Source organism: Saimiri boliviensis, chromosome 9 (assembly GCF_048565385.1).
Source record: "Saimiri boliviensis isolate mSaiBol1 chromosome 9, mSaiBol1.pri, whole genome shotgun sequence".
NCBI classification, from domain to species: domain Eukaryota; kingdom Metazoa; phylum Chordata; class Mammalia; order Primates; family Cebidae; genus Saimiri; species Saimiri boliviensis.
The window spans coordinates 30,704,404-30,727,325 of NC_133457.1; the positions used below are offsets into that span (position 1 = coordinate 30,704,404).

The 22,922-nt window shown below is 39.0% G+C and overlaps 1 protein-coding gene and 1 non-coding gene across 13 annotated transcripts in view; one reads left to right on the forward strand and one right to left on the reverse strand.

Moving 5' to 3' along the window:
- PHC3 (polyhomeotic homolog 3) overlaps positions 1 to 22,922 on the reverse strand; it is a 101,162-nt gene that overhangs the window by 49,755 nt on the left and 28,485 nt on the right. For 7 of the 12 annotated variants that reach the window (XR_012519178.1, XR_012519179.1, XM_003924953.4 and 4 more), the window contains exons 5-6: positions 10,948 to 11,106; positions 7,964 to 8,062 (exon numbers count right to left, since the gene is read on the reverse strand). The exons of 2 other annotated variants lie outside the window; for them this stretch is intronic. Coding sequence is in view for 8 of the 10 variants with exons in the window: in XM_003924953.4 (XP_003925002.1) it covers positions 7,964 to 8,062; positions 10,948 to 11,106 (258 nt within the window). In the remaining 2 variants the exon portion in view is untranslated. The remainder of the gene's footprint in view (positions 1 to 7,963; positions 8,063 to 10,947; positions 11,107 to 22,922) is intronic. 3 more of the 12 variants (XM_074405643.1, XM_074405642.1, XM_074405646.1) reach the window with 1 other exon arrangement.
- On the forward strand, positions 11,397 to 11,504 carry LOC120368416 (U6 spliceosomal RNA). The gene has a single exon (XR_005582560.1). It is a non-coding gene; the product is annotated as a U6 spliceosomal RNA (small nuclear RNA).

The following is a 22,922-nucleotide window of genomic DNA, read 5'->3' on the forward strand; positions in this document are numbered from 1 at the left end:
TGCCAACATGGTGAACCCATCTCTACTAAAAATATACAAATTAGACTGGCATGGTGGCGCATGCCTGTAATTCCAGCTACTCGGGAGGCCGAGGCACAAACTGCTTGGGCCTGAGAGGTGGAGGTTGCAGTGAGTTGAGATATTGTGCCATTGTCCCCCCTAACCTGGGCAACGGAGTGAGACTCTGTCTCAAAAAAAAAAACAAACAAAAAACCGCTATACTTCAGGCCAAAGTTTTCATCAGTTCTATTCGAAGCTACTCAAAGAATTTTCTAAGTGAAATCTTACGGAGTATCTTCTCTGATTTTTCTCAAATATTTCATACCAATGTAAACATAAATGGACTAATAACCGGTATATTATTAAAGTTTCATACAAAAACAAAATATACCGGCGGGGCACAGTAGCTCACGCCTGTAATCCCAGCACTTTGGGAGGCCAAGCAGGTGGATCACAAGGTCAGGAGTTCAAACCCAGTCTGGCCAATATGGTGAAACCCCGTCTCCACTAAAAAAACAAAAATTAGCCAGGCGTGGTGGCAGGTGCCTATAGTCCCTGCTACTCGGGAGGCTGAAACAGGAGAATCACTTGAACCCGGATGGTGGAGGCTGCAGTGAGCCGAGATTGTACCACTGCACTCCAGCCTGGGAAACAGAGTGAGACTCCATCTCAAAAAAAAAAAAAGAACAAAAAAAACACAACTAAAATCCAGATTTCTCAGACTGCCACTTGAAGTCCTCCACAACCTAGGCCAAAACCACTTCAAGCCCCCAGTTGCTATTCCTCCAGCTCACAGTTCTCGTATTCCAGCCAAACTGTTCTGCTCGTTATTCTCCAAATATACCTTCCACTACCTTCAGTGGAACTGAAGCTCTTATTCAAGCACCTCTTGCCTAAATGCCACCTTTTCTCAAAGCTCTCTTTTGAAGCCCAACCCATTCTTCAAAGCCCAGTAAAATCCCACTTGCTCTACCCTAAGAAACATTCCCAAAATCCCTGGTTAGAAAAAGAGTTTCTTCCTCTCTTCTAGAACAACTTTCCCATAGAATTTGGGCTATACTGGCCTATAGCATTGACAAATATCTAACTTGTCTGAGAATTATTAAAGGTATGTGTATCTGTGTAATACTGAGACTCGCTAGTAGACTCTCATCTCAACATTCAATTTTATACTCCCTGCAGTTCAGTGCTGCAGGTTTAATAGAAACTTCACAAGTCTGAGGTATTCTCCTGTATCTCATTTTGAAATATGTATTACATGGCTAATTTTCTGGTAAGCACTTAGTTCTCTTCTTGGTGTTCTTAGGCTAACATTAAAATCTGTTCATGTTTACTGAAAACATCTCAACAAGTATCTAGTGGAGGCACATTAAAATCTTCCAGGAAGCGAAAGACAAAATTAACATTTGCCACAAATGACATATGAAGCAGACTGCATAGTAATGATAACCAAAGAGTAATAATCTGAAAAACTTGAAAGCATTCCTTCAAATGAGAAGTATATTCACAGTAAATGAGGATTTGACACAACCCTAAAACCTGCAGCATATCCATTTCTATACAATAATATACTTTTTGTTTTTAATTTTCCTGTTTTCTGGAATTCTGAAAGAAAATGTGTATATACTTACACTATATTGTATATATATATTTATGTGAACATATAAATTTTAAAATATGGCTATATCTTATGATCATTTTGACTTAAATGTTGACATGGTTTAAATAAATTCCAAACATGAAAGCTACAATGCCAAAGTAGACTACAAAGTCAATGTTGCTGTTAGTGGAAAGATCACATATACAGATTTCCTTGACAAAGCTTCCTTTTTGAAAGAAAACCCATCCTGTCTAAAATGAAGACTATTAGGGCACTCTGATGTCCCACATTCATTTCATCCGAACCTTTCCTTTGATCAAGTTATGAAAACTCTCACTTTTGAAAAAGTCTACATTTCGCATGAGTTATTTTTGCTAATTTTGCATCTTATATTGTTATAGAGGGCTTCCCTGCCAAAATATTCTCACATCAATTATTTAACTGAAATCTAACAAATAATATGGCAATTATCATAGTATCCCTAAGAGTAAGGGTCACATTGCCGGCAGTAGAGCTGAGTTTCTAGCTTTTAAATCCAAAGGGTTGGTTTTTTCCTCAATTCTAAGAGTAACTACACAGTAGGCTATCTGGAAAATACTCCTAGAATTGAGGAAGAAACAATCCTTTGGATTTACTGGGTCAGATTCCTTTCTTTTTTTTTTTTGAGACAGTCTCACTCAGCCTGGAGGGCAGTGGTGCGATCTCAGCTCACTGCAACCTCTGCCTCCCAGATTCAAGCAATTCTCCTGCCTCAGCCGCCTGAATAACTGGGACTACAGGCGTATGCCACCATATCTGGTTAATTTTTGTATTTTTAGTAGAGTTGGCCAGGTTCATCTGGAACTTCTGACCTCAAGCGATCCAGCCGCCTTGGCCTCTTAACGTACTGGGATTACAGGCTTAAGCCACTGCACCAGCCTCTGGGTCAGATTTCTTACTCATCTTTTTTTCTTGAGACAGGCTTGTTCTGTCGCCTAGGCTGGAGTGCAGTGGTGTGATCTCGGCTAACTGCAACCTGTGCCTCCTGGATTCAAGTGATTCTCCTGCCTCAGCCTTCCAAGTTAGCTATGCTGCTTACAGATACCCACCATTACACCCTGCTAATTTTTGTATTTTTAGTAGAGGTGAAGTTTCATCATGTTAGCCAGGCTAGTCTCGAACTCCTGACCTCAAGTGATACACCTGCCTTGGCCTCCCAAAGTGCTAGGATTTATAGGCGTGAGCCACCACGCCTGGCTCATCTCTTAACACACTCTTTGCCCTAAAACAACTTTCCAAAAATCTTTTTTGTGTGGATGTGTACGGTGGGGAGAAGGGATTGAGCATTTAACATGGTAAGAGTGATATATTCCAAATTTCTCATTGTTTACAATATGCTATAAAAATATTTAGTACTAGGAGGCTGAGGCAGGAGAATTGCCTGAACCCAGGAGGCGGAGGTTGCGGTGAGCCGAGATCGCGCCATTGCACTCCAGCCTGGGTAACAAGAGCGAAACTCTGTCTCAAAAAAAAAAAAAAAAAAAAAAAAATTTAATACTAAGGAAAAATAATCGACTTTTATAGCTTAAAGAGTATTAAAATACAACTTCAGATTTGGTATTTCACAATTACAAATAATTTTTTAACTGCAAATATGATTTTAAAACTCAACAAAGTTAAGCAGAAATTTTCAAAAACTAACCTAACAGTCTTGAACTTGAGGAAAGTTATCACTAGAAAGTATAAGTAGGAGCATCACATACCACTGCCAGCCTCACTCACTGCCATTTCAAAAGCACAGAGGAGAAAAACAATATCTACAGAGAAATTCCTAAAGGCCAAACCATTCCTGTAGCCCCTCAAAAGTCTATCCCTGAATTAAATCAGATCATCACAGAGGCTGACACCTAGAACACATCAGTCTGAACCCCAAAGACCACTTTTATAAATTATTTTGACTCCACTCACATTAAAGATACCCTTATAAGATGAAGTAAGATGTCTTCTTCATCAGTACCAGCAAGACAAATTGTACTCTCAGAACATGTTCAAATCAGCTGTGTTTTCCTAAGCAGGTGGGTTTGTTAGTTTTACCTTGGAAACTATAAATTCTTTTTATTTTTTATTTTTTGAGACAGGGTCTCACTTTGTCATCCACGTTAGAATGCAACAGCTCGATCTTGGCTCACTGCAACCTCAACCTTCTGGGCTCAAGTGATCCTCCCACCTCAGCCCCCCAAGTAGGTGGGACTACAGGCCCACACCACCACATCCTGCAAATTTTTGTATTTTTTTTTAGAGACGGGGGTTTGCCATGTTGACCGGGCTGGTCTTGAACTCCTGTGCTCAAGCAATCCGCCAGCCTCTGCCTCCCAAAGAGCTAAGATTACAGGTATGAGCCACCTTGCCTGGCCTATAAATTCTTTAAGCAGTTGCTTTTCTCCCTTCACTGTTAGTTACCTGAAAGCTAAGAACCAACTTTGTGACTCATTTCAGACAATGCATAACAAAAATAGTAATTAGTAGCCTGTGATATCTTACTTGTGGCAGGCACTATGTTAAGTACTTTATTGTTTCACTTACTCCTTATAACAACTCTGAGCCACAAGTAACAGCTCCGACAGTAGAGATGAGTTGTTTTAAAGAATAAATGAAACAATTCAGTAAATGAAACATTTAGTAGTACACGTTATCAGACACTTCTATTTCAATTTATTAACATATTTAACCCTGACAGAAACCTTATGAAATATTAGATTATAAATGTTATTTTATTTTACATAATTGACACTGAGGTGAAGATGTTAAGGACTTAATGGTAGAGCAAGTATTTGAACCCAGAGATTCTGGCTCCAAAGTCCGTATTATAAACACTATGCTATACTACTATGAACTTGGCCAAAATCAGTCTGCTGGCAAATATTGGTGCTAAAGTGAGAATTTGAATCCAAGTCTTCCTATCCCCAACTTCTGCAAAAAACAAAACTACTTACTGAGTGCCTGTAATGTTTTACACACTAAAGATACATATTACTTATCCTTTTACCCTATAAATATGAATGAATATTAGAGACGTTTGGCAACTTGTCCACATCATACAATAAATGACTGAAGTAGGAGCTTAACTTAAGGCCACACAAAACTTCACACAGGTAAGCTGAGCAGCAACTTCACTCCTAGCTCCATGCTAGGAAATAGTTTCATTTGTATCTTTTTTTTTTTTTTACATGCTTCCAACTTACATTTTATTCCATGCATCTTGTAAAGGAATTAAAATCTTAGTTGGAACAATGTCAAATATAAATGAAAAAATAAAATTTAAAATGTTGGAAGTTGATGATGGTCTAGTTCTATTAGGAGAAAACATCCTAATAATTAGGTTTCATAAAACCAAAACACAAGAAAAGATGATCATTATTTCAGGCTGGCACAGTGGCTCACACCTGTAATCCGAAAGCAGGCAGATCACTTGAGCTCAGGAGTTCAGGACCAGCCTGTGCAACATGGCAAAACCTTGACTCTACAAAAAAAACACAAAGATTAGCCAGGTGTGGTGGCACATACCTGTAATCCCAGCTACTCAGGAGGCTGAGGTGGGAGAATGGCTTGAGCCCAGGGAGGTGAAGGCTGCAATGAACCATGATTGAGCCACTGTACTCCAGCCTGGGCAATACAGTGGGACCCTATCTCAAAAATTTAATTAATTAATTACTTAAGATTAATTGATTTAAAAAGAAGATAATTAGTTCAACAAATTCATTCCACAGAGACATAAAAGTTTAGAGCTAAAAAAATCTTACAAGTTAACAAAGATAAAGTTCTTATTTTGTAAATATGGGGAAAATAAAGTCCAATAAAGTTAAGAAACTGTGAAGAATCGGCCAAGCATGGTGGCTCATGCCTGTAATCCCAGCACTTTGGGAGCCCAAGGCAGCTGGACTGCCTGAGGTCAAGAGTTCTAGATTAGCCTGACCAATATGGTAAAACCCTGTCTCTACTAAAAATACCAAAATTAGAGGGGCATGGTGGCATGTGCCTGTAGTCCCAGCTACTCGGGAGGCTGAGGTGAAGTGCTTGAACCCAGGAGGTGAAGGTTGCAGTGAGCCGACATCATACCATTGCACTCCAGCCTGGGCAACAGAGCGATATTCCGTCTCAAAAAAAAAAGAAAGAAAGAAAGAAAAAAAAGAAACTATGGAAAATCGCAGGGCAAGTTAGGAGAAATCTGAATGTAAATGACCATCATCTTTATAAATTAATACATGAAAATCAGCCTTTATTTGTAAATGAAATAATACATATTTTATCAAAAATATCAAAGAAATTATCATCTCATTTTTTTTTTTTAACCAGAAGACAGGGAATTATATTAAATATAAGAGGCTAAAGATGACCCTAAAATATCAATCTCTGCCATATGCAGTCTAAAATGTTTATTATGCAGAACACCAAAATACAGCAGTATCATACAAAGTAACATTCTAACTCAATTGTTTTCATTTAAAATGTACTCTAATCCATTCTTGTCAAATTTATTGAGGTGTAACTTACATACAATAAATAATATTACAATGAGTTTTTACATATGTATATCTAACTCAATTGTTTTCATTTAAAATGTACTCACTCTAATCTATTCTTGTCAAATTTATTGAAGTGTAACTTACATACAATAAAGAATATTACAATGAGTTTTGACATATGTATATACCATATAATCACTACCCTAACCAAGATACAGAACATCGCCTTAACCATGTAAGTTCACTCATGCCCCTTCCCAATCAATCTCTGCCTACTTTCTACCCCATATACCACTAATTTAATTTTTTTTTTTTCACTATAGCTTTGCCTGTTCTAGGATTTCACATAATGGAATCACAGAGTATGTATTCCTTATACCAAGGTTCTTTTGCTAAACATCTTTTTGAGATTCATCCATAGTTCATTCTTTTATTTCTGAGCAGTATTCTACCATAAGAATATATTAAAATTGGGGTGCATGGGGAAAAAATAAAATAAAAAATAATATACCACAATTTGTTTTTTATTTTATTTATTTATTTATTTATTTATTTATTTTTGAGACAGAGTTTCGCTCTTGTTACCCAGGCTGGAGTGCAATGGCGCAATCTCGGCTCACCGCAACCTCTGCCTCCTGGGTTCAAGCAATTCTCCTGCCTCAGCCTCCCGAGTAGCTGGGATTACAGGTGTGCGCCACCATGCCCAGCTAATTTTTTTTTTTTTGTATTTTTAGTAGAGACAGGGTTTCACCACGTTGACCAGAATGGTCTCGATCTGTTGACCTCATGATCCACCCGCCTCGGCCTCCCAAAGTGCTGGGATTACAGGCGTGAGCCACCGTGCCCGGCTACAATTTGTTTATCTACTCAGCAGTTAAAGGACATTTGGTTGTTTTCAGTTTGTGGTTATTCTGAGTACCACTGCTATAAACACTTAACACGTCTTTATGAATGTTTTCATCTCTCTCAGGGTAAACTTAAGGAGAACTGCTGAGTCACATGTTATGTTTCCACTCTATAAGGAACTGTTTTCCAAAGTGTGGTTTTACCATTTTACATTCTCACCAGTAATGTATGAGAGTCTGGATGCTCCACATTCTCACCAATATATAGTATTAGCAGTCTTCTTCATTTCAGCCATTCTAGTGAATGTATGGTGATACTGTCATTTTGATTTGCATTTCTGTAATGATTAATCTCACTGTGTCACCCAGAGTGGAATGCAGTAGCACTATCATAGTTCATTGTAGCCTCAATCTCCCAGGCTCAACCAATCCTCCTACCTCAGCCTCCTGAAAAGCTAGATATAGCCACATAGCACCACGCCCAGCTAATTTTTTTTATTTTTAGTCAATACCAGGTCTTGCTGTTTTGTCCAGGCCGGCCTTTAATGCCTAAGCTCAAGCAATCCTCCTGCCTGGGCCTCCAAAAAGTGCTGGGATTACAGGCATAAGCCACTGCACTTGACCAATTTTTAAAATTTAAAATTTGTCTAATTTATTTTCAAACTTAAAATCCATCTGGACTTAGTTATTACATAAGGAACACTGTAAGCAAAATAATATATCTCACATGATGAGAAATAAATCTGCTTTATGAAGAGAAAGTCATTAACAAAAACTCTCATTAACCTTGACTAACCAATGTCAGATAATCTAAATATCTGTGTTTAATGGTATATAATTCTACAGAACAAAAAACATTTTCTTTAATTCTCATTGTATTTTATTAAGTTTCAATCTAAAATGCATGACAAGGAGCACCAAAACCATCAGTAGTAACTTAAACACAGATGCAATGCTTAACTTTAACCTGAAGATGCAGATCTCAAATAACACATTATGAAGCTAGACAAGCTCACCTGAGTAGCTGCAGACTGACAGGAAGATGACGATGACGACGAGACAACAGGAATGTCAGACTGTACAGCAGCCACAGTGGTAGCAGGTGTGAAAATCAGCTGTACAGACAGAAAACCAAAAAAATACCCTAAGACAAAAGAACATGTCCCACACACAATGTGTAGCAGGCAAGGAGACTGAAATTTGTGACAGAAAGACAATGCAGTTTAGGATTATCTCCTCAGCAAAAGGTTTTACAGGACAAAAAGAAGTTTCTAATAATAGAGAAATTAAAAAAAAAAAAATCAAACATTTTTAAAACAGCTCATGACTCTGATGAGTGCAAAAAAAAAGCCGTACTCAAAAAAGAAAATGTATTTTGGTGATATGAAATTCTGAAACCAAATTGTATCTCAAATAAGCTATTATACTTAAATTTTTCCTAGCTCAAAACTACTGCGGCAGGATTCCTAAAATGGAAAGTTAACGTAAACAACAGTCACTATTTTGAGACACAAATTAAATTTCAGTGAGAAACAAAAAGAAACACCAAAAAAGTCTTTTCAGTCCTCTTCATCCTAAGGATAACTATGCCACATACTATACACCAATATTTCACCCAGCTACAAAGGATCTATAGGACAAATCTAGGTTGCTTTTTCATTTTAAAACTATTTGTAAAAAAGTATTCATTCTATGGCCAGGCGTGGTGGCTCACACCTGTAATACCAACACTTTTAAAGGCCCAGGCAGGTGGATCACTTGAGGTCAGGAGTTCAATATCAGCCTGGCCAACACGGTGAAACCCCATCTCTACTACAAATACAAAAATTAGCTGGCCATGGTGGCTCATGACTGTAATCCCAGCTACTTGAGAGGCTGAGGGAGGAGAATCACTTGAACCCGTGAGGTGGAGGCTGCAGTGGGCTGAGATCATGCCAGTGAACTCTGGCCTGGGCGACAAAGCGAGACACTACCTTAAAAAAAAAAAGAAAAAAGAAAAAAGAAAAAAAAGAAATATTCATTCTAAAAGTAAATGCCACACCTGTCAAAATTAAACAAAAGAGCCTACAAAAAAAAGCTTCACATCAAAAAACAAAAAGACATTTAACTTTTTTACTCATCACTTTCCTATTTAAAAAAAAAAATTTTTTTTTTTTTTTTTTGGTGAGACAGAGTCTCACTCTGTCACCCAGGCTAGAGTGCAGTGATGTGATCTTGGCTCACTGCAACCTCTGCCTCCCAGGTTCAAGTGATTCTCCTGCCTCAGCTTCCTGAGTAGTTGGGATTACAGCATGTGCCACAATGTCCAGCTAATTTTTATACTATTAGTAGAGACAGGGTTTCATCATGCTGGCCAGGCTGGCTTCAAATTCCTGACTTCAAGTGATCTGCCCACCTCAGCCTCCCAAAGTGCTAGGAGTACAGGCATGAGCCACCATGCCCTGCTCAATTTTTTTCAATACTGAAATAAATGCCATTAATTTCTAAGGCAATACAATCCAGAGATTATCTAATTCAATTTAATAAATTTGACAGTTGTTTCAAAGAATGTGTAAACACTTTATTTCAAAATTGTATCAAGGGTTATTCAGTTCCTCTTGCTATCTAAGTTGAAATATTCAACCAAAGATTTTTTTTAAATTAGAAAAATAAAAGACCAATTAAGTGAACTTTTAAACTTCAGTTCTTCAGTACACTAAATTTAAGTAAATTAAACCACGAAGTACAATGAGCTTTCCATATCTGTGGGTTTGTTCAAGCAACTGCAGACAAAAAAAATACTCATTTAAAAAAAAAGGATAGCTCTATCTGTACTGAACATGTACAAACTTTTCTCGTCATTACTCACTAAACAATATAACAACTATTTAAATGATGTTTACATTATATTATTATACGTAGAGATGATTTAAAGTATATGAAAGGATATGCATAGGTTCAATGCAAATACTATGCCTTGAGCATCCCATCCTCAGATTTGAGTATTCTAGGGGACAGAGAGGATGAGCCTTGCAACAATCCACCACAGACACCAAGGGACAACTGGCATAACTTTCCTGAAAAGATAATTTCCAGTAACAATACCCTGAAAGGACTAAATCTAAAAAGAGGATATTCCATTTAGTGTGACCTGTATGAAACTGCTAATTTTAGAGTTCAAAAGTGGTCAAATAGCAACCATTTCAAATGGTTCAATCTAATTTTAAAGCGTAAATGACTGGAAACTTTCTTTGCAATTTTAGATAGAAAACTGAAGATGTAGATATATCAGTCTACTGGACAAAAAAGAATATAAATATATATTAAGGACAATGCGTTTGTCTAGCTTCTTGTAAAGACATCAAATAAAATACATGTCAACCAATTTCTATATTCCTTAAGCTTAACAATTAAATTAGGAAATCAGTAAATACTCAAATACAGAATAACCAAATTACCACTACTATATTCATAAAAGATCAAAATAAACAGAAGAACATAAATAATATTGCAGAATTTGAGACAGAAATAACCAAAGCTAAGAATCATCTGGGAAACTATCAGGAACTCCAATATAGACTTTAGAAAATCCCACGACACAAATTCTAACGTGTTTTAACAACCAAGTTTTTTAACATTTCTATTTCACCAAATCTAAGTTGTGAAAAATAATGATTTTATGAACCACTGTAAGTACCAAGTTGCCAATAGTTATAAAATGCATCCCAATTTCAGAGATGTTAAAATATGAAAAAAAAGGTTTGTTTTCGATTAAAAAAAAATCACTCTTGATATTGACTCTATTAGTTTCCCAATGTTGATAATTACTATTTGATACCAAAAGACCTATTAAACGTAGAATCTTTCATGACATAAATGTACAAGAGCTGAAGGCGCACCCACATGCACACACACAAACATTTCTTAAATATTAAAAATACCTCTTATTGTATCAAATCAAGAAACATTTTGATCTCTCAAGTCCTTAAACACTGAAAAAATTTGGTAGCTCGTATCTTACCATTTGAGCTCGGAGATACATTTGAGCTTGGCTTGCCGTTAGGGTAGGGGAAGTACTCCCTAGTAACATAGTCTGTTGGGTAATACTGCCGCTGGTAGAACTGGAAGCCTGGGAACGGCTTATTAACTGTGCAGGTGTAGGAGAAGTGGAGAGGTTGATCTAAGGAAGAAAACATATTAGGTCATAGGCTTCCATTTCTTGTTTCCATGTTACTGAATTTCACACCAAGCTGCAGTTAGGTAGTCAATGGTATAAACTGTGGCTAAGGAAACCAAAGGAGAAGGCTTTATCTTTGACAGACCCCCTCATTTCTTTGGGCAATTGTTTGCATATATGTATATGGATTGATTGGTAATCAGGACAATTTTTAAGAATAGCTACAATGTGTTTCAATAAGATTTCTAGTATCTTAAAATATCATTTCCACTACTTCCTAAAAATTAGGGCCAGTGCTCACTTCGGGAGCACATACACTAAAACTGAAACGATACAGAGAAAATTAGCATGGCTCCTGAGCAAAAATAACATGCAAACTCATGGAGAGTTCCATTAGTTTTAATAGAGGATTTGTATGTTCTCAACAGTAAGAAATGATCAATGTTTGAGGTGATGGATATGCCAGTTACCCTGATTTGATCTATACATGGTACACATGTATTCAAATATCACCCTGTATCCCATAAATATGTATAGTTATTATGTGTCAATTAAAAAAAAATTTAGAGCTAATGTTTCATTTTAATATCCCACATAACTTAAAACATCCTAATCAACACTTTGTCACATTCTGAGGAGTTTGTGAACAAAAATTAAAACATAGATAATTCATTCACAAATATAAAAACATACATGTAACACATAACTAGTGTAAAGCTGTAACTCAAAAACTCTCAAACAAAAGAAAATACAATTCCTACTTCTCAAACACATAGAAAAAATCCTGAATATTGACTACAAAATTAAACTATATCAATTCTAAATCTTCTGGGTAATAAAAATAAAGAGAAAAAATAAATTATAAACACTAAAGTTTAAAACTTCTGTTAAAGAATAAACTAGTGCATTGTTAACTTCTAGAAGGCCGGGCGTGGTGGCTCATGCCTGCAATTCCAGCACTTTGGGAGGCTGAGGCGGGCGGATCATCTGAGGTCGGCATTTCGAGACCAGCCTGACCAACATGGAGAAACCTTGTCTCTACTAAAAAAAAAAAAAAAGTAAGTGGTAACTGGTTGTATCTATAAAGAGATACTGGGATGAGGTAGTTAGGGGAATAGGGAAAAAAAAGAAAAAAAAAAAAGGATACTCTTTTTTAAAATTTTTTAATTTCAGACAACATGCATATATTACCCATTTTAAAAATAAATAATAGTTTGGGGTGGGCATGGTGGCTTATGCCTGTAATCCCAGTACTTTGGGAGGTTGAGGAGGGCAGATCACGAGGTCAGGAGTTTGAGACTAGACTGACCAACATGGTGAAACCCTGTCTCTACTAAAAATACAAAAATTAGCCAAGCATGGTGGCACGTGTCTGTAATCCCAGCTACTCAGGAGGCTGAGGCAAGAGAATCACTTGAACCTGCGGGACAGAGATTGCAAGGAGCCGAGATGACACCACTGCACTCCAGCCTGGGCAACAGAGTGACACTCCATCTCAAAATAAATAAATAAGAAATCTATTTTTAAAGAAAGAATAATATAATCCAACCTCAAATCAATTTTGTGGAACAAAGCAGAGAATAAAATTAATAAATATTTTATTAGAAAAAATGCTTTACTGGACTTCTGATTCAAGCAACAAGGCAGACTGAATTAAGACATCCACATGACCAAACAGTATCACTGAAATACTAGATCAATATGAAAAATTAGAATACACAGCTAAAGCCGGGCGCGGTGGCTCAAGCCTGTAATCCCAGCACTTTGGGAGGCCGAGGCGGGTGGATCACGAGGTCAAGAGATCGAGACCATCCTGGGCAACATGGTGAAACCCCGTCTCTACTAAAAGTGCAAAAAATTAGCTGGGCATGGTGGCACGTGCCTGTAATCCCAGCTACTCAGGAGGCTGAGGCAGGAGAATTGCCTGAGCCCAGGAGGCGGAGGTTGCGGTGAGCCGAGATCGTGCCATTGCACTCCAGCCTGGGTAACAAGGGCGAAACTCCATCTCAAAAAAAAAAAAAAAAAAGAATACACAGCTAAACTCCAAAGGGGAGAGAAAAGCAGGGAGAGGGAAATTCCTGGTGCAAAAAAGGAAGAAACTCAAAGCCAGAGATGTCATCTTAGCACCAAAGCAGTCTATACTGGTATACTGGACCTATAGACCCAGAAGATCCACCTTTGTGCTTATTTCAAGGGAGAGCTACAAGTGAAATCCCTATTTTGAGCCAAAATCCTGAAAAGAGCTCCCCAGTATGAAAAAAAGGAGCTGGAAAAGTTCCACCCATACATTCTGAGAAACAGCAAAGCAGCCTTCATCTGCTCTGCTCCTCATGGAGGCAGGAGAGGAGGCACCTATGAGAGAAAACCCCAGGCTTGCACCAGATAGGGGTATAGAATCCAAATCCATACTCCCTGTATGGTTCCATAAGCCATCCCAAGACATTTAACAATTGAACTAACCCAAGACACTTGTTAAACTGAATGGTGACTGGAGGAAGCTGAGTGAAGTCAATATAGGAGGATATCTCTGTACTATCTTTGCAACTTCCTGTGAGTCTATAATTATTTAAAAATTAAAAAGTTAGCCGGGCGCGGTGGCTCAAGCCTGTAATCCCAGCACTTTGGGAGGCCGAGGCGGGTGAATCACGAGGTCAAGAGATCAAGACCATCCCGGTCAACATGGTGAAACCCCGTCTCAACTAAAAATACAAAAAATTAGCTGGGCATGGTGGCACGTGCCTGTAATCCCAGCTACTCAGGAGGCTGAGGCAGGAGAATTGCCTGAACCCAGGAGGCGGAGGTTGCGGTGAGCCGAGATCGAGCCATTGCACTCCAGCCTGGGTAACAAGAGCAAAAAACTCCGTCTCAAAAAAAAAAAAAAAAAAGTTAAAAAAACTAGAGTAGGCACATGAGAGCTGGTTATCTAATTCTCTAAATTCATATATATCATGTTTTTAATTTTAATATAATATTTTTTCTTTTCCTTTTTTTTTTGAATCAGAGTTTCGCTCTTGTTGCCCAGGCTGGAGAGCAACCTCAGCCTCACGGGTTCAAGCGATTCTCCTGCCTCAGCCTCCTGGGTGGCTGGGATTACAGGCATGCGCCACCACACCAGGCTAATTTTGTATTTTTAGTAGAGAAGGGGTTTCTCCATGTTGATCAGGCTAGTCTCCTGACCTCAGGTGATCTTCCCACCTGAGCCTCCCAAAGTACTAGGATTACAGGCATGAGCCACTGCGCCCAGCCTTAATATACTTAAAGGTATAATTCTATTCATAAATACCAGTAATACAATACAGAATTAGTCTGTAATTTGGGTCCTACTCCTAACACACCACTGAAACTGCCTTAACAATAGTCACCAACATCTAACTGACAAACTCAGTGGATTCTTTTCAGACCATTCCCTCTTGAGTCTTTTTTTACCAATGCTTCTTTCAGACCCACTTCCAAAATGTTCATCCTCTGTCCTTAATACCTTCTTCTTTTTTTTTTCTTTTGTGAGACAGGGTCTCCCTTTGTCACCCAGGTTGGAGTGCAGTGGAGTAATTATGGCTCACTGCAACCCCAACTTCCTGGACTCAGATAATTCTCCCACCTCAGCCTCCTGAGCAGCTGGGACTATAGGCATGCATCACCACACCCAGATAATCTTTGTATTTTTTGTAGAGACAGGGTTTCATCATGTTGCCCAAGCTTGTCTCAAACTCCTGGGCTCAAGTGATACCCCCTCAGCCTCCCAAAGTGCTAGAATGAACAGTGTAAGCCACCACAATAGTTTTCTTCTTGAATTCCTAGATTATCCTATCTATTTCCACAGTTTCAAACAATTCAATCCTGATGACTCTCAATTCTTAACTATAAACCCTTTTTTGTAGTTCTAGATCCAAATGCCTACAGAATACATCTTTCTGGATATCTTTCACCAGCTCAAACTCAGCAAGTTCAAACAGTAAACTAATTATTGATTCCTTTTAAAACAGCTTCTCCTCAAACGGCACTAGAATTTTCGAAAATTCTTCAAGACATATTATCTGGAAGTCATCCTGATGCTTTCCTCTCCTTTACCACGCACACAAAATCAGTCATGTGCTTTGTTTCTAATTCATCTTTTCGTCTCCTAATTTCCATTTTGATTTTTCGTCACTTAGTTTGAGACTTTGGGCCCGTGTCATTTCCAGCTTGATTACTTTAACATCTGCAAACTGATATCTCTTACTAGAATCTTGTCACCTTCTACCTACCAGATAATCTTCCCCTAATTTTATTAATATTAATTACTCATTTAAGAATCTTTTGGATAAAGTTAAACCTTTGCTGACAACTTCTCTAGCATCTTCTCCTCCCACTCCACACACATCCTTCCCATTACCCATACTAAGGCATTTGTAATATCACCATCTCAGTCCTCTATGACACTGGCAATGATATTCTGACTAGGCTGAGCATTCTTGCCACCCCTATGCCCCAGCCCATCTGCAGCTACACAGTGAACAACTCCTTCTCAAAAATCACCTGCTCTAATAAGCTTTTACAGGCATTCCCATATCCCAAAGCAGAAAAGACTATTCCCCCTTTTTGCCTAATTGTTACCATCCATATACTTTTAGCATATATTTCTATCTCATCCGTCTTAATTTTTTTTTTTTGAGACAGTCTCGCACTGTCACTCAGGCTGTAGTGGAGTGACACGATCTCGGCTCATTGCAATCTCTGCCTCCTGAGTTCAAGCAATTCTCCTGCCTCAGCCTCCCGAGTAACTGAGACTACAGGCATGTACTACCACGCCCAGCTAATTTTTTTGTATTTTTAGTACAGACAGGATTTCACCATATTGGCTAGGATGGTCTCGATCTCCTGACCTTGTGATCTGCTGGCCTCAGCCTCCCAAAGTGCTGGGATTACAAGTGTGAGCCACCACGCCTGGCCCTAAGTAATAATTTAAGGGTGGAGGCCATGTGCTATTCATCTTCACATATCCAGTACCTACAAAATGTCTTTATTCAATAAGTTTATTAAGTTAATTAATATCATGTTATTTTAAGGCATATTTCATAGTTTTCGGGTAATGTTTAAGCTTTGCTCCAGAGATTAAATCATGAGCAGGGAAGAACTGGACCCAAGTTTTTCTGATTGAGGTATTTTGGCATTCAGTGTACTTTTTAGATATCCAAATAGCTCCTTAATTTCCCTTTTGATTTCTATTCAGGTTACTATGCAGTAATAATGCTTTAGCACTTTTTTTCAGTTGGTGATTCTTTTGAAAAAGAGTAAGAAAGAAACATACTCTTAGTAAGGGTATTTACACATTCTTTAAAGAAAAATAAAAGTCTTCTTAAAAAAATAATTGGCTGATAGCTAACAAATCTGAGAGTGCTTTTTAAGGCAGTAGAGCACAAAGTACAAATAGAATGCTTTTATTTTTCTTAAAAAAGAAAAGAGGAAGAAAACTAGCAACCTCCTAACCACCTGTATTCTACTCTTTGTGACATCAAAGAACAAGTATTGTGTCTACTTTTAAGTTCCATCTAACAAGTAATATTTCAAAACAGCTATCCACTAACAACACCGAACCCATGAAGGCCAACATCAGCAGCCACCTCTGCAGGAAGTCCATCTCCCTGGCTAGCCTGACTAAAAAACTGCCCTTCCTTTCCACTACTGATAAGGCTCTCCTTTTTCCTGTGTTGTTCTACTGACCTCAACCAGATGTCATTACCAGTTTCCATTATTTTGTCAGTTCCATCCCAACACTCCTAACTCCCTTTCACTGAAGAGCCTGATCAATCCTGTCACTTTGTATCTCAAGTCACACACTTCACAAAGAAACTCACTCAATGAAACCTATTACTGCAAGCTCTCTCTCCACTGACATTAATTCTAGGAGTCACCAGAAAAAAACAAGTCTGTCAGAAAAAGCCACTTAACTCCCAACCACCTGTTAATGTCTATCAAAAAGTGGGCAAAGGATATGAACAGATGCTTCTCAAAGTAAGACATTTATGCAGCCAACAAACATGAAAAAAAGCTCATCATCACTGGTCATTAGAGAAATGCAAATCAAAATCACCCTGAGATACCATCTCATGCCACTTAGAATGGCGATCATTAAAAAATCAGGAGACAAACAAAAAAAAAAAAAGAAAAAAAAAATCAGGAGACAACAGATGCTGGAAAGGATGTGGAGAAATAGGAATGCATTTATACTGTTGGCAGGAGTGTAAATTAGTTCAGCCACTGTGGAAGACAGTGTGGCAATTATTCAAACATACAGAACTGGAAATACCATCTGACCCAGCAATCCCATTACTGGGTATATACCCAAAGGATTATAAATCATTCTATTACAAAGACACATGCATACATAAGTTTATTGCGGCACTGTTTACAATAGCAAAGACTTGGAACCAACCCAAATGCCCATCAATGATATACTGGATAAAGAAAAAGTGGCACACATACACCATGGAATACTATGCAACCATAAAAAAGGATGAGTTCATGTCTTTTGCAGGGACATGGATAAAACTGGAAACCATCATTCTCAGCAAACTGAGACAAGAACGGAAAGCCAAACATTGCATGTTCTCACTCACAGGGACACAGGGAGGGGAACATCACATACTGGGGCCTGTCAGGAGGATAGCGGGGTAAGGGAGGGATAGCAGTGAGTGGAGGGATTGGGGAGGGATAACATTAGGAGAAATGCCTAATGTAGATGACAGGGGGATGGATGCAGCAAATCACCATAGCACGTGTTTACCTATGTAACAAACCTGCACATTCTGCACATGTACCCCAAAACTTAGTATAATTCTTAAAAATAAATAAATAAATAAATAAATAAATAAATAAATAAGATGCAATCTTGTTATGCTACCCAGGTGGTTCTCAAACTACTGGGCTCAAACAACATCAAACTCCCCAGCAGCTGGGACTATAGGTGTATATCACCACACCCAGCTATTTTTCCCACAGTTTTTAGTATTTTAGTCTCACTACAGAACCACTAATGTAAGTAGAGGAACAATCTCTCCTACCAAGTATATAATACCCAAATAATAAGTTTCCAAGAAAAATAGCTATATGCTATTTGTTGTACAGTTTTTCAACTACAAGGTGCCAGGGAGATTCCATGACTACCTCAAGTAATTTGATCCACTGAAGATTTATACTGGCAAAAATACAGATGTCACACTAGTATGATTTAAAAGTTAAAGTATCAATATTTATCTAATATAAACCTTAATCAAATTTCATATTTTCTCTATTGGGGAAAGCATTTCCTAATGTGATTTTTATGTTGCTACGTATCTTCCAGTTCATTTTTGTTCAGCCCCCACCCTGTCACAGTACTTACCAATCTTTTGTTACCAACGTTAAATCTCTTTTTTTTTTGCTAGTTGATTAAAAAAAATTAAGTTTCCAATCGATTACTCCTCACAGCCAAAGTCCATTTGACAGTTGCCTCTGCCATTTGACTGATCAGAATCAATCAGGTATACCTTAGAGAAATACTTGACATTAAAAGAATGATGTATCTGGGCTGGGCGCGGTGGCTCAAGCCTGTAATCCCAGCACTTTGGGAGGCCAAGGCGGGTGGATCACAAGGTCGAGAGATCGAGACCAACCTGGTCAACATGGTGAAACCCCGTCTCTACTAAAAATACAAAACATTAGCTGGGCATGGTGGCCCGTGCCTGTAGTCCCAGCTACTCAGGAGGCTGAGGAAGGAGAATTGCCTGAACCCAGGAGGCGGAGGTTGCGGTGAGCCGAGATCGCGCCATTGTACTCCAGCCTGGGTAAAAAGAGCGAAACTCCGTCTCAAAAAAAAAAAAAAAAGAATGATGTATCTGTATTCAATGGCATTAAAAGATTTTTATGTCCACTGCTGAGTAAAAAAGCAGCAAAATAAGAGTATAATTCATGTAGTTACATACAAATGTATGTGTGTAGAAACAAAAGAAAAAACAAAACAAAAACAAATGTGTATGTATGTATCACACATGTGAAAAAAGAAAGATGGCCAGGCACAGTGGCTCACACCTGTAATCCCAGCACTTTGGGAGGCTGAGACAGCGGATCCATGGCTTGATCTCATGAGGTTGAGACCAGCCTGGTCAACATGGTGAAACCCTGTATCTACCAAAAATACAAAAAATTAGCCAGGCACTGTGACATGTGCCTGTGGTCCCAGCTACTTGGGAGGCTGAGCTGGGAGGATTGCCTGCGCCTGGGAAGTGGAGGTTGCAGTGAGCTGAGATTGCAGCACTGCACTCCAGCCTGGACAGCAGAGCGAGACCCTGTCTAAAAAAAAGAAAAAGTTAAGAAAATTACTGCATTGGATGTGTAAGTAATAACACACACCGTAACACTATATATGACTAGACTCAATACAGAATCACATACACATACACACATGCACCAATGGTTCTCACCACAATGTTGAGAACGGTCATCAAAATGCTAAAGGTGTTTAATGCCTTCTAGAAGTAAAATCTGGGACTATATTTTTAAAAAGTTTTTACCTTTTCTATGTAGGTATTAATTTTAGAATCAGAGAGAAAATGCTATTTTTGTCTTTTTTAATGCTTACCTTAGAATATTAATTTGCTTTTATTATGTTAAAGCAGCTTATAAATTGTATTGCCTCATTATTCGGTGGGAACTTCTATGTGGGTATTTTAAACATTGGTAAGTATAAAATGCTATATAAAAATTTTATTTTTATTTTTTTAAGAAAAGAAATGGGGTCTTGCCCAGGCTGGTCTCCAACTTCTGCGCACAAGTGATTCTCCCATTTTGGCCTCCCAAAGTGCTAGGATTACAGGTGTGAGCCACCATATCCAGCCCTATATAGAAATTTTTTTTCTTGAGACAGAGTCTTGCTCTACTGCCCAGGCTGGAGTGCAGTGGCATAATCTTGGCTCACTGCAACCTCTGCCTCCCAAGTTCAAGTGATTCTCCTGCCTCAGCCTCCTGAGAAGCCGGGACCACAGGCGCCCACCACCATGCATGGCTAATTTTTGCATTAGTAGAGATGGATTTTCCCCATGTTGGCCAGGCTGGTCTCGAACTCCTGACCTGAAGTGATCTGCCCACGTCGCTCTCCCAAAGTGCTGAGATTATAGGCATTAAGCCACCACGACCAGCCTTTTAAGTAGTCATAGCTATCCATGAAGGACTTTCTTTTTAAGAGACTGCATGTTTTTAATAAATCAAAGAAATAAAATGCTTATCTTTTTTTTAGAAAAAAATTATTTATTTTAGAAAAAATTACTTATTTTTGTAATACAAGCTCGTAAAAATAAAACAAAAAAACCTCACAGTTTCCAAATGTTTTCAGATGTTGACACCCTAGAAAGAAAAGTTGCAATGTTAGAACAATATTGGAAATAATTTTAAATGTCCAGCAACAGGGATGGTTATATAAAATAAAATCCACTCACATTGTGCAAACCCTACACAGCAGCTTTAGTGAGATTTATCTCTGGTCTGCAAACATAAAAAGATCTCAAGACACACTGTTAAGGGGGAAAAAATACAGAATACCTATGTTTACAACGTGTAAAAAAGAGTGCTAAGAGCATATATGTAAACTTCTCTATGATATACAGGTCCATAAAACATAGGATAAGATCTGAAGGCTAGGCACAGTGACTCATGCCTGTAATCCCAGCACTTTGAGAGGACAAGGCGGGCGGATCACGAAGACAGTATTTCAAGACCAGGCTGGCCAACATGGTGAAACCCATCTCTACTAAAAATATAAAAATTAGCTGGGCGTGATGGCACACATTTGTAATCCCAGCTACTCAAGAGGCTGAGGCAGGAGAATCACTTGAACCTGGGAGGCAGAGGTTGCAGTAAACTGAGATCACACCACTGCACTCCAGCCTGGGCAACAGAGCAAGACTCCATCTCAAAATTTAAAAAAATAACAAAAATCTGGAGGGTTATAGAACCAACTAAGAAGACAGAGGGACTGAAAGGAAAAGGAAGAAAGGAGGCATTAGGTACCTTAATACCTTTTTTACTTTTTCTGTACTGTTGGGAGTATTTTACAAAAATGCAGTTAAAGTTGCTTGTGACCATACAAATATTCAGACTACAGTTTTATTTCAGACTATTATTATAATGGTTTTGGAAAAGGCTCCTAGACCTAACCACTTAAAATTATATTTTAAAGAATCCTCAAAAACAATGACTTTTGAAGCCTAAAAAAAAAAAAAAAAACCCTGACTTTCGCCAAGATAGCCAAATAGGAACAGCTGTGGAGCGCAGTTCCCAGCCAGAGCAACAAAGAAGGCGAGTGATCTCCAGATTTCCAACTGAGGTACCAGGTTCATCTCAATGGTACTAGTTGGACAGTGGGTGTAGCCCAAAAAGGGAAAACTGAGGCAGGGCAGGGCGCTGCCTCACCTGGGAAGTGCAACGGGCCGCAGGACCCACTCCTACCCAACAGAGGCCATGGGGACTTTTCCCGCCACACCAGCACTCCATTTCAGATGCTGCGCTTTTCCTGTGGTCTTTGCAGCCCACAGACCAGGAGATTCCTGCTGGCCAACAGGTGTCATGAGTTTCCAGCACAAATCTGGAAGGCCAATTCAGCCGGCGCAGCAGGTTTCCAGCACAAATCGGAGCGGCTGTTTTGGCTGGCACCTGGAGTGTCTACGAAACAGAACGGCCAGTACCCCTGAGAGAAAGGGGGCTGAAGGCAGAGAGCCATCGGCTCGGCAGGTGCCACCCCTATGGAAACCAGCAAACTGAATCCCACTGGCTTAGGATTTTCACAGCCAGTACAGCAGTTTGAGCTCAACCCAGGTTGGTCAAGCTCAGCGGGGGAAAGAGCGTCAGGCCATTAAGGAGGCAGTTCTAACCTAACCTGTGTAAACAAAAGTACAAGGAAGTTTACACAGAAGCTGGGCAGAGCCCACCGCAGTTCAGCAACAACTCTGCAGGTAAATTGTAACTAGACTCTCTCCTTGCTGGGCAGGGCATCTCTGAAAAAAGGCAGCAGCCTGTCGGGCACTTATAAATAAAGCCCCACCTTCCCAGGACAGAGTACCTGGGAAAAGGGGTGGTTTTGAGTTCAGCTGCAGCAGATTTAAACATCCCTGCTCAGCACCTCTGAAGGGAGAACAGAGCTACCAGCACAGTAGTTGAGCTCTGATAAGGGACAGACTGCCTCCTTAAGCCGCTCCCTGATCCCCATATATCCAAAGAGACACCTTACACAGGAGAACTCTGGTTAACATCTGGTGGGTACCCTTCTGGGATGAAGCTACCAGAGGAAGGAATAAGCAGCAATCCTTGCTGTTCTGCAGCCCCCGCGAGTGATTCTCAGGCAAGCAGGGTTTGGAGTGGACCTCCAGCAGTCCTGCAGCAGAGAGGCCTGACTGTTAGAAGGAAAACTAAACATCAGAAAGAAATAGCTTCAACATCAACAGAAAGGACGTCCACACAGAGACCCTATCCAAAAGTCACCAACTTCAAAGACCAAAGGTAGATAAATTCATGAAGATGGGAAGAAAGCAGCACAAAAAGGATGAAATCACCGAAAACCAGAATGCCTTTCCTCCTCCAAGCGATCACAACTCCTTACCAGCAAGGGAACAAAACAGGATGGAGAATGAGTTTGATGAATTCACAGAAGCAAGCTTCAGAAGATGGGTAATCACAAACTTCTCTGAACTAAAGGAACATGTTCTAACCCAATGCAAAGAAAGTAAGACCCTTGAAAAAACGTCAGATGAAATGCTAACTAGAATAACCAGCTTAGAGAAAAACATAAACAAGTTGACAGAGCTGAAAAACAC